The 12803-nt window shown below is 40.4% G+C and overlaps 1 protein-coding gene across 4 annotated transcripts in view; it reads left to right on the plus strand.

Annotated features, from left to right (window-relative positions):
* TTBK1 (tau tubulin kinase 1) overlaps positions 1–12803 on the plus strand; it is a 105296-nt gene that overhangs the window by 34865 nt on the left and 57628 nt on the right. For 3 of the 4 annotated variants that reach the window (XM_027664568.1, XM_027664567.1, XM_027664569.1), the window contains exons 4-6: positions 857–930; positions 3569–3709; positions 4966–5070. In XM_027664568.1, coding sequence (XP_027520369.1) covers positions 857–930; positions 3569–3709; positions 4966–5070 — 320 coding nt within the window. Of the gene's footprint in view, positions 1–856; positions 931–3568; positions 3710–4965; positions 5071–8212; positions 8367–12803 lie in introns of those variants that run through there. The other variant, XM_027664571.1, reaches the window with a different exon arrangement.

Here is a 12803-nt window from a genome sequence, read left to right on the forward strand (position 1 = left end):
TCACCATTGTGGTGTGCATCAACTTTTGCTCTGTTATCAGTAGTCTGCTTTTAGGGGAACACATGCCTCATATTTCCCCTTCTGATAATCCAGAGAGCAAACCATCACAAATCCATTACAGGTCAGGGTCTGAAACCACAGCCTCTGCTCCCTCCTTGAGGACTAGCTGCGTATTGTGAGGTGGCTGATTTAGTTTGATTTTGCCTGAATAGATGTAGTATGTACTTCTAACACCATGCCAGAACTTGACACAGAATTACTTATATTATTTCCTTCTGTTGTTATGGAATTGGATTTTTTCCATGGGCATCTTTCTTTTCCAGATGTCTCTGACTATTAAAATCAGGGTTTGTCCACGTTGAAGTAACATTAGATTAGCTGTTTCAGGGTAAGCAGTGCTAATAGGCAGGTGTAGTGGTGGTGTGTACAAGTCAACATTTACTGAATAAAGCTGAGCTGTGCTACCAGTGAACCTGTGAAACCACGTGGTCATGTGTGTTACCCACACTTTAGTTCAGGGATGGTGGTAGCTGTGGTGTTGTTGCGTATGCGTGGTAGTGGTATAAACTGGAGTTTGTCACACTCTCACTTGTGGCCTGTGTCAGTCTGAGGATTTGAGGAACCCTGACACTGATTTCCACTCATGGCCATGTCACAGGCAGCTTTCTTGTTGAATGTCAGTATTCTACTGAGCTATGAGACTGGGAAGGAGAAACATAATCAGTCTGTTCTGCAAAACTCCTTGTGTGATACCACTTTATGGTTACCGGACCTGGGTCAGAAACCATTTTTCTAAAAATCATGATCACAGGGTTGTTGTCTTAGTTCCATTCTGTATGTTTCTGGTTTTTTTCAGGGAAGGATCATGTTTGCAGATTTATTGGCTGTGGAAGAAACGAAAAATTCAATTATGTGGTTATGCAGCTTCAGGTGAGTTCTGTTCTTCCCCTCTCCCTTCTGTCCCATAGAGATGGCATCACAGCGAAGGATTTGCAATGAGAGAATAAGGCCAAACACCGGTCTAAAGACTTTGTTGTACACAGAAAAAGAGTGGAATGGGAGACAAGGAGAAGGGGTGGTGTTGCTGTGACATCCATCAGAATGGCTCCAGTTGACAAGATGTACTAAAATATTTCGTAGCTCTGCTTTTCTATTTGAGATGGCTTTCTGACAACTTTCTGGGAAAAGCAGTCCATTCAGAATGCTCACAGGAGCAACCCAGAGTATTGTGCAGCAGTGGCAGCTGTTTGAAATATTTCCTGCTGAGCACTGTGATGCAGCATTCAAAATACGTGTCTTGTATCAGAGCACTGAGTGCGGTGAGAGCCAGTGGTGTCACACGAACAGCACAGTTTCTCTATGAAAGGCCATGATCTCTGTCTCCCCTGTCTCTCCCAAGAACAGCAGTACCTTGGCTTTTGCTGTGGAAGTGTTTACTCCTGCTTGAACACTGCTGATATAAAATCAGTATGGGTGAATACTTGGGTAACTACCACATGGTGACTCTACTGCTAGATAGTAGAGAAAGTAAAACAGATACCAGCAGACCCCAGTACTTCTTTAAAATAAACTTCCAATTTTTTTGAAGTATAGTTCTGCTTTGCAAGGCATATAAAACTCATAAAAGCACTAAATTCCTGGTGCTTGGGTTTGTCTTTTATGCATCATTGGCATCCCAACTGCAGTTATGGATAGAAAAAGTCCTTTTGCTCTCTAAACAATCCTGGCCATTAGTACTGCTGCAGTGTGAGTGCGAATATGATTCTTGAAAGGGCTAATCTGGAGCTCATGGAAGAAAAAGGTTTCTAACCCCCCAGTCCTGTCCTTAATAAGCATGATGAAGGGGACTTTACCTTGGCAAAAAACTTCTCTGCATGAATTCTTTTACTTTCTAATGTAGCTGAGCACGTAGAGTAGATAGAGCTAAAAATAATTTCATTGCTTGCAAATGAAGACATTGATACATAAAGCATTAGCTAGTTTTGCACTCTTACCCTTCAGGCTAAAATTCTTCTTCAGCTTCAAGGCCTGCTGAGACCTGGTTTGTTGTGTGTCCCTCTGACTGCTGTGTACTGCAGTTCTCCCTTTCTTTTCAGTCATTGAGACTGAGGCTTCCACTCTAAGCTTTGCAATTCCCTGCATCTGCTCTATTTCATAGCCAGCCTGATGGTGTTTATTTGGAAAATAATGCTCATTTTCTGTCTTTTCCTGGTAGTTGTATTGGATATTCACATGCCTTGGGTTGTTTCTGGAGAGCAGATGTCTAAGACCATCTCGCATAAACCAGCTGGGGAAATTTATGGCACATTTCAGTGTGCAGCTCTGAAAAAAATCTTCCTTGCTTTCTATGTTACCATTGGTTAAGAGAGCTGGTCTCCAGGGAACAGCTTTACAGTGGAAAGATCTGTTGTCAATTCAATAACCTGGATGTTTCAGGATAGCAATGACAAAACTCTGCTGGCTCTAGTAAACTGTCACAGAAATTTAAGAAGTTAAGCACTAAAGAAGTGACTTAGTCTTATTTCGTTCACGTTAAGGAGCAAACCTGGGCCAGCTGCTGTGGCTTGGTTGTACCTATTAGCTGACCTGTGTCAGGTTGTTCAAGAGTCCAGAGCCCTGAAGTGAAACATGGGTCAAACCACTTTGAGAGACTAGTGCTTCAAGAGCCAATTGCAGTTAGCACCTTAATGTCTCTAAATAACTTGAGAACTGGAAATGGAGGGATGAATAGATGGCATTTCACTGCTTTGAAGAGCAATCTGTGTTTTCTCATCAGATGTTTGGAATCTTTTATATATATTCTGTTGGGAATTTTGTTTGAACTCATCTATTATCACTAGAACACTGGGATTTTTCTTGCATTTACACTGTCCTTTTTTCCTTTTTTTTTTCTTTTGCTGGATTGTCTTCATTTCCATGCATAGCTGGTAGCCTTTTTGGTTTTCCCTAGAAATTTATTTAAGTGGAGGTAAATTAGCAATTTCTTTTAATAAGTATAAAGTCTCTGGAAAAATCCTCCTCTCCTGATTTTGGGTATGATTCTCTTCATAAGACAACTTTCCCCATTGTGATGTTGCCATAACAATGCTGGCTTGAGCTTGGACCAGACAGTGTGTGCTAGGGAGTTTCTGATGAAACTGCTTCTGTGAGCTGTAATAGATAGTGGCTTCATGCCTTGCTTACCAAATTTGTACTGCTTTAATCTTTAAAAGGCTCAGGGAACAGTCAAAGGTTGTTCTTAAATCAGCTTCTGCATAGTCTGAGTTTAACAATAAGGAGATGCTGGTCTCACGCAGTCTGAGGCACTGCTGTCCATGCCATGCCTATTTCACAAATAGTACATCAGCTGATTCCCCAAGATAACCGTCTGGTATGTACTTATCAGCAAATACATCACTTAAAAGATAAAATGAAGTACTGGAAGATCTTATACAAGAAATAAAGCAGATGTAAGGTGAGCACCTGACTGAGTAGCATATCTGCTTTTTTGGGGTTGCATGTTAGCACTTGAAGCTGTGAAATGCTGTGTTTTCATGTGATGGTTTAGGTATTTTATTGATTGTTTCAGGGCCGAAATCTTGCAGATCTCAGAAGGAGTCAGCCTCGAGGGACGTTCACGCTGAGCACAACGCTGCGATTAGGCAAACAGATTCTAGAATCAATAGAAGCCATTCACTCTGTGGGATTCCTGCATCGTGACATCAAGCCTGTATGTTGTTTTGAAAATTTTCCTTTTGGTTGTATGTCTGTTCTGCTTGAGTCAATAAAGACAGTCTGAGTATGGGCAGATCTCAGCAGATACATTTAGGTCTCCTTGCACACTGCCACTGACACATTTGCTATTTTCTATAAATACAAAATAGTAATATAGTATTGTGCTTCCTTTAAGTGCATAGCAAACTAGCTTGTATTGGCAGAGGCTGCTCCATGGTGGGTTGGTAGCTGTCAGTCATACTTGTACCACTCAATATCCTGTGATGAAGCAATCTAGTTCTGAATAGTCATTTGGAGCCCAACGAATTATTACTGTTAAAGGAGTTCAGAAAGGAAGTCTTGCTCTGTGACTTGAATAAATGCTATTTCATGCATTTGACATAGCTAAATCATCCTCTTAATCCTTTCTGAGCAATTGCCAGAAAATTGAAGCACAGTTTCTAGTGTCAGAAACACACTCACGGTGTTGGTCATCTGCCTAAGTGAAGGACACTAATTCCAAGTTTCTCTGTAGAAGCCAGTCCTTTTCCTACAGCTCTTCACTGCTTGACCTCAACAATTCTTGCTACACCATACCCAAGACTGCCTTCCTTCCAGCAGACTCATTTGCTCCTTTTAAAATCAGCTGCTTTTAAATGATCAAATTCAGCTGAAAATCAGTCACTGATGTGATTGGCCACAAATCCTTTAGCAGCCATCCATTATGGTAAAGGATAGAACTTAAGGATGGAGGTTAAAAAAAGGAGCTGCTCCATATGCTTGTATTGGTTTATTTACTAAGAAGCAAACCCAGTGGTTTTTAGATGCCTGAATATTCAGATAGATTCAGGCAATGCAATACTGTGGATGATGATTCTGGGAGTTAGGGCAGAATAATGCATGCTAGAAGCTGAACCATGAACAGAAGTATTTGTCTACAGTAACTCCAGACTGTTATGCAAGTGATGGAGCTCTCACTGCAGAGCTAGTGGTGTTAAGTGTAGCTCTTTCTCAGAGCAGCTGAAACTTAGCAAAGCTAACATGAATTTTAGTTATTTTGAGACTCCACAGACTCTTATCTGCAAAGTGAACTTCTTAACAAGGCGACGATTCTCTAATCGTGATTTTTAAGGTGCATCTTAAAATTAATCTCTTTGACTTGTTTTCATCAGAGGCATGTGGAGCTATATGACAAAGTTTTGTTAACAAATGGCCAGTCTTACCGAAGTTGCTGGTATTAATTTGATTTTTTTTCTTTCCTTCTTTGTCTAGTCCAATTTTGCCATGGGCCGTTTACCTTCAACATACAGAAAGTGCTACATGTTAGACTTTGGTCTGGCCCGTCAGTATACCAACACCACTGGGGAAGTCCGGCCAGTAAGTAAATTTCAAGGAATTTTTTTCCATTTCTGCAACTGATTAGGCATGGAAAGGTTTTGTGGTTCTATTTGTTTTGTGGTTGTTAAGTTTGGTCATTATATTTGGACTGCATTTTCTGCAAGGTGAGAAGCAGCAGGTGATTTCAGCTGAGTTGAGGATCTAAGAAGGGATGCCTGCTTTTGTCTTAAGAGGGATGTGGCTTTTTTTTTTTTTCTTTTATTTCATTTAGGATGATCAGGTTTGCCACAGGCTTGCAATACTTACTGAGTAAAATATGGACTGACAAAGAGAGTGAGCCCTATGCTGGCCATGTAACTTATGTAGCCCCAGGGGACTGGTCTAGTCCAGTTCTCTGTGTTCTGGGGAAATAGGTTGGTGTATTCTTAAAACTTTTTATAAAAAAAGTGTTAGAAGTTAAAGGCTGACCTGATCTCTGAGGCTGAGCTTACTGTAAATTGCAGCCTCTATGCTGTTCTCACCCTTGCCTGGTTTTGATTTTGTATGTATTGCCCCTGTCCAGATTTCCTAGCAGGAGTATTTCAGTGTGCCTGCTTGGAGTGAAGGTAAGGGCAGGGAGCATAACTTGTGCCATGTAACATGGGTGTTATCATTAGTCCTTTTACCAGCACTGTGTCATCTGGTGTCACTCATAAAAATATGTAAAGCTTCAAGATGGTCTAGGTATCTGTCAGAGAATTCCTAGATTTCTTTCAGAACACAGTGCAAGCAGAGAGGCTCAAACAATCTCTGTTTATCATCCTGGACTTATACCTTTTGGTCTGCATACCTTTTCCACCTGCAAGATAATTGTTATTCTGGAAAATGTTGACAATGTGTGAGCTAAATACAGAGGCTCTGTAGTGTAGGGGATGGTTGGCAGTGGGAAGAAAGCAAAGGAGCAGATTTTGTGTCTTTAGTAGATGAACATACCTGGGGGATTTTTCTTTTATTTTCTTTTCAGTTGGACCGTGCAAGCGTTTATGTTTTACCTGTAGATGGGAGCAGCTCCAAGGGTTGTGCCTGCATCTTATCCTTAAAAAGACACACACTATGTACTACTGGTCTTCCATGTCAGTGCTGTTTAGTTTGGGGATAACCCTTCTCCATATTGCCCTTTACAAAATGTAGCCCCACTCCTTCCCTTTTTCTGCAGTCAGAATTCAAGCCCATTATGTATTAAAACTGGCATTTGGTTTTCTGCAAAATGTCTTAATTGCTTCAGTGAAACAGCTATGGTTTATGTCTGTATTTCAAGTCCATTGTTTGAATACTGTTCTTTCTTTACAATTAAAGAAACTAATTTTTTCAGATGTATCTTCTTTTGAATCCTCTATTTTTTTTTCCTTTCTCACTCTAATTTAAAATTACTTCACTTTTGTTTTCCTCCCAGGCCCTGTTTTTGGAAACAACTCTACATCCAGCTTTGGCATTTTCCAGGGCAAAAGATTCTTTATCAGTGTCTTGCAAACTGTGTCCTGCTTGGGTTGGTGTGGGTGAGGGGGGGGCTTTGTCAAAATGCAGGACTTGGAGAAGGTTGTTTGTAATTCTGGTCAATTTGGTCGTTGTTACTTGCTTGCCACAGATGGATCTCATAGAAGGGTGAATGACATATAATCTTTTCCTAAAAAGATACATGCAATCCCCAGAGTGTTGGGGGTATGCTCTACCGAAAGGGGTAAAATGTCTCAGTTTGTTTGGGATGTAGGAGGATCTTACAGGGTACAGTCTCATATATCTGATATACTTATTCTCCCATGCCACACTTCAGGAGGTGGGGCTTTTTGACAGAAATGATACAATAAAACCCACATAAATATTCACTTCAATGCCATTTAACTTTATAAAATAGTCACCAGGCTGTTTAGTCCTTTTGTGTCCCTGCTGCCTGCAGACCAAGACGTTTGTCTAGAGTAGCAGATTGTGATTGCTGCCCAAGTAATGCACTGAGGATTAGGAAGGAGATGAAGCTGAAGGGTGGTATGAAGGCAAGTGAAATGAGAAGTTTTTTGTGGGGTTTTTGTGTTTGTTTGGTTGTTTTTTTAAAATATAAATTATTTCACCAAAGAGATTATTTCAATCCAGTAAAGTAGATTCTTCTTTCTCCATTCTCTTTCTGTTCCTTTATCCGTGAAAAATACAATTTCCAGAGTTATAACATGATCGTTTATAACAATAGCCTAGTTTTTTGGGGATTTGGTTCTGAGGTACAATACACAACATAGGTGAGGGAAGGGGCTCACTTTCTTATTGTCTGAAAGCATGTCTCAATTTTGCTTTCAGTCATATTCAATTATTAACAGACATTTTCTGCTCAAGTAGGTTCTATGCAGTTTCTTACAGTTTCAGAAGCATTGTCATACTTTATGAATAGTTCCATAAAAACTATTAGCTGTTTTCATATCCTCTGAAATTCATAGCCTCAGTCTTACTTATCACCTTTTCAGAAAGACTCTGAATTACTTTCTGATCATGAGCCAGGCCTCTAGCATTTGTTTTTTGAGTTTGGGGATTTTTTTAACTTATGACTTGCCTTACAATTTTTGGTCACTTTTCTATTTTGAAAATGGGAAAAGATAGTGATTCTGTGGAGCAAAATCCTCTAGAAATCTGTGCTGGCACTGGTTTTCTGTATTTATTTTAGGTGCAATTAACTGATGCCAAACAGCATTAATTCTTGTTTTAATGTAAAGGCAAAAAGCTGTTTAGTAGACAGATAGCATAGTCTGTCCCTAAAAAGGTCTCATTCTGATTTTCTAGAGATTGATTAAAGCTTACTACTCTGCATGGTCTTCATTGAGCATTAGTTTCTCCATCCTCAGCTGTTACCAGTCTGGCTTCCCAGGCCTTCTTTTAAGGGCTATCACAGTAGCTTTTACCTAGACAGCTGTTATTCTACTGAGCTTCTGACAAGTACTGTTATACTATTGTATCACTGTGCACTACAGTGGTGTTGATTTGTATGTTGGTAGAGAGGACAGCTACTTGACAGTTCAACTTGATTGCTCAGCATTTATGAAGTTATGGGCCACTTGGTGAAATTAAATCCAAATTTATTCTGAATCTGAATTTATCCTGTGCTTCTAGGAAAACAAAACTGATCTACCTTATGTGGGATGCTAATATTAGCACAAATGCTACTCCTTGGAGAAAAGCTATTGCCGCACAGATTTGCTTTCATGGGAACGGTCTCAGCCTCTACCACTTGCCCATTGCCAGATGTTGCAAAGTCTCCTGGATAAGTCTGTAGAAACTTACATTGCTCTATAAAGACAGAAGATGGTTGGGGCCAGAAGGTATGTAAGGAAGCATCAGCAACATTTTTTCCCTCTGTTAGCAATCAGGGAAGCTCAGCTGTTCTCGACAGTCTCCTTGGTTGATATTTCGCTGTGAGTTGTGGAAGTCAGTCTTTGATAGTTACTCCTTTGGACACACAGAGCAGATGTGCAGCAGTCATGCAGCCATTTGGTGCCCATTGTGTGCTGGGAACTGCTTAGGGTCTGGCTGAAGGCTGTTACTTTGCCTACCGTGAGCGTTTCTGGCATTTGGATCAGAGTCAACATGCTGGCTAGCAAAGGGGACTCTGGCTATTGTGAAAAATGGGACAGACTGCTAATGCAAAAAAAAACCCCTAATCTTTCCAGTGGGTTTTCTTTTCAAACGCTTGCAAGGACAAATAAATGAAGGAAAAGACAGGCAACTTGCCAAAACTGCTAGAGGAGATGCTGATTTCTTTACTGCTCTTCCTTTGCCCTCCAAGCCCCATTCTCTCCTGTTTAGAAGATGGCAAATTGTGATTAAGATCTGTCATCTGTATTCAGCAGGGTCTGTTTGACCTGAAATTTTTCATTTTTTTGAGGGAACACTGTCAGTGATAAATTCACACAGTATTCCTGGTCCATTAAGCTTGGACCATCTTTTGGTGTTCAAGACTTGTATATTTTCTGACAAAAGACAATGGAAAAATTACTTAGTTACAATAAATAGGGCCATGTCCAGGGCTGTGAGTCTCCTGACATCCCTTTTCTAGGGAATATGTCTTAATTTTGTGCACAGCTGTAAAGCTTCAATGAGAGGGATTCCAATATGCCTGCTCCCATTCTGGCTGTGGCTTAAATACATGGTGTTTGTGGTATTCTGCTGTCAAGTAAGAACACAGAAACTCCTGTAGGAGAGGAAGTTTTCGAACCTTAGACTTCGAAACGTTGGGTGAGTGATCTAATGCTGGAGAGAGGAATCACACACAGATTCACAGAACAGGTAAAGCTGGAAGAGAGCACAGTGGGTCATCTCTTTAGACAGGGTCATCCTAGAGCACATTACACAGGATTGCGTCCAGATGGTTCTTGAATATCTCCAGTGAGGGAGACTCCACAATCTCTCAAGACAATCTGTTCCAGCGCTTGGTCCACCTGCACAGTAAGGAAGCTCTTCCTCATATTCAGCTGGAATTTCAGGTGCATCGGTTTCTGCCCTTTGCCTCCTGTCCTTGCTCGGTACCACCGAGAAGAGCCTGGCTCCATCCTCTTGACACCCTCCCCTCAGATACTGATATCTTTTAAAAATTAATATTTCACATGCCAGAGTAAACACTACATGTATCCTACCTGTAGGATATCCAGAATTGTCTTCTTTAGGACTGGAGGGAGGTTACCAGAGATGAATAGAGCCAGGGATGCTATTATTATGGTCCATATGGAATAGGATGATGAAAACTACACAACCTTTTTTAGTGCCTTTATACAAATCTAGATGAGATAACAGTTGATGATGTGTAAGATACCAACCATCCAGTTTCAAAGAGGGTAGATCTAATCAGTATTTAGAAGACAGTAATGACAAACTTGCGTGAAGAGGGATTGAAAAGATTGTGTTTATAACATGCACAAGAAGATGAATGAAAGGAATTTTATGAAAGTCTGTAAAATACTAGTTAATACATTAATAGTAGTTAATAGCTTATGGATGCAGGGGATGCTCTTCTGAGAAACAAGTCTAGTTTTCTCTTCCTGATTTCTTCCCATTCCCTTACTCCCCTCTGCCCCATAAAGTCCATTTTGTGGAGAATCCCAAGACCTTCCATAACAAATTTGATACCACAGGATGCAGAGATCTTTTTCTAGGGATTTAGCTATTATTTCCCCTAGATGCAACCTTCTTCCATGGTTCAGACAGAGACATGAGCAATCTTATTCATTCTGATGTCCTGGTTGTATGACTCACCTTTGCCATGAAAGCAGTGTAAGCAGTCAGTGTCAATGCACATCTTAGGACAATAGAACGGAGCAACTGGGGAATGAATTGAAAAAACTGTGGGTTTTTTTTTTAATTTGCAGAAGTAGCTTTTATAGAAAGCACACAAGTTAAATTTTTCATCTTGCATTGATTTTTATAGCAAAGAGCTGGACTAGCAAATGTCTTTGATATCGAGAGCTAAGGCTGAGAAGAATATTTGAACTTGAAGGGGGAAATAAACATAAACCTTGCTATGCAAATGATGAACAACGTATGCTTATATAATGGAGATGTTCTGAGTCACAAAGGTCTTCTGTAGGAAGGTCAGGTTTTGGACAATTCCTTGATCATTACTGGTCTTTGCTTGGGTCTGCTAGTTTTGTCACTGACATGCAGTACAGAAAGCATTATACCTTTCCTCTGTCTGTGACACCCTGCCTTCAGAAATGTGTTCCCTGTGGCTCCACATATATTCATTGAAAATGTTCAAGGCTTTAGCAGCTTGATGTTAATTATTTGATAATAGAGGAGAGGCTATTTTTTTCTTGAAGTCTCTCTCCCATTGCAGGATATGGCACTGGAATGTTCTGCTCAGCAAGCACTTTATTTTAGCTTAGTCAGCTGCAGCTGATTAGATCTCGATCTCCTCGTGGCTCAGACTGCACTGCAGTAGTTTTCAGTACCTTGCTGAAGAGACTGTACATGTGCGAGGGCGGATCTGTGAGTCAGTGGGCAGAGAGAAGATGTTGTAGGCAGGACAGTGCATAGCCTGTTTAGAAGAGCATGAGGGAGGCTGCAGAAATGTGATGGCTAATTGAGAAAAAGGGTATTTATTTTCAAAATGTCTGTGCATAGTGTATAAAATAAACTTACCTGCAGCGAGCAAGGTATTAGAAGAAGAGATTATGATATATTTTTCTACTAGGTAGTTTTCCCCCCACTGGAAAATGAGACAAAGGATAGTAACTTCTACATCCTGATACCCCAAATATTCAAACATAGAAGCCCAGTAGTTTTATACTTACTTTGTACTTGAAATATATATAAATCCATAGTATTATGTAGGAGATGAATGTTTTACAGTAGAATAACAGATTTATGGAGCTGTAGTACTATATTAGCTTGGAAGGGGATATAATTTTTGTCTCAAACTTTGTGTTAGAAAAAGATAGTCACAGGAAAGGCTGAAAGCACAGCATAGTCACATTTGTTCACAGAGAGATGAAAAGGAAAAAGAATGGACCTCAGTCTTAAAAAATATTGCACATTTAATATATTATAAAAATGCAGTTTCTGTGGGAATGGATTAGTTATAAAAAGGATCAACATGAAAATTTTGTTAAGGTTCTCGTTACTTTCATTGTTGGAGTAGCAAATTTGAACTTGAGAAGGGAGATCATGTTCTGGTTTAAAACATCACAGCTACAGAAAGCAAGTGCAGTGGAAATTAGATGTATGAAAAGCAGACTAGCTGATGGATTTGAAAATCTTTTAGCATGCAGGGATTTTTGTATCCTGTTACAACTACCTACTTCTCTGCTTTCCTCTCCTGGAAGCCCTGGTTCAGTGAGGGTGACCTCAGATCATCTACCTGAGGTTATTGTTGGTTTTATTTTACGTAGCACTCTCTAGTTAGAGCTCTTGTGCTAAAGAAGTGAGGAAAAAGGAAGGACAACTCGGGCTCAAATCCTATATATGCCTACAGGGGACTTAGATCCCATTTTCCATTTCTGAGTGCCTTTACTGCCAAGCTGGGGGGGGTGGGGGTGTTACATTTCATCTGAATGTGTCATTCCTTCTGGTCGATGCCATTCCACAGGAAGCTCTGATTATTCTTCCCAATGGAGAACACAGAGAGGAACTTTAAAACTATTACTGTGGCTGGTGGTGAGGAAACAGGGGCTTTGCTCCCTGGGCATGGGAATGTTGAGTTGGATTGCAGGTCAAGTCTCCTCTCCATCAGATAAGTGCTGCCAGGTCATACACTTGCCCTCTCTTGGTAATAATTATTCAGTTATTCTGGACAAAAGATATCCTTTCTAACCTGTATGTTCGTAAACTTGCATCTCAAAGGACCCTGTGGCTTAGGGATGAGGGTGTACTCTGGAAGGAGGGAGGTGTGATTTTCACATCTATTCAAGGGATGGGGAGATTTAAACTTAAGTCTGCTGCATGTCAGTGATTGCCACAACTGTCTTTTGTCTTCTTCATTTTGATAGGAAAGGACCATCATCTCCATCTGACTCCAGGAAAGCTTTAGGAGCTGTAAATCCCAAATGAGATGTGACTAACACTCTACAATGGTCTCCAAAGCATTTCCATTTCAGCAATTCCCCTGTCCTGTGACAGCACATTAAAAATTTATCTTTCTTACTTAGCACTCCCCATGCTTTCTGTGGAGATATTCTGTGCTACTGATTCCCCTATGGGACCTTGCATGTAAGAAAGAAGTGCAGTTCTGAGGCCAAAATTCTCTTGTTAAAAATCATGATAACTGA

This window comes from Corapipo altera, unplaced genomic scaffold (assembly GCF_003945725.1).
Source record: "Corapipo altera isolate COAL_440 unplaced genomic scaffold, ASM394572v1 76, whole genome shotgun sequence".
Taxonomy (NCBI): Eukaryota; Metazoa; Chordata; class Aves; order Passeriformes; family Pipridae; genus Corapipo; species Corapipo altera.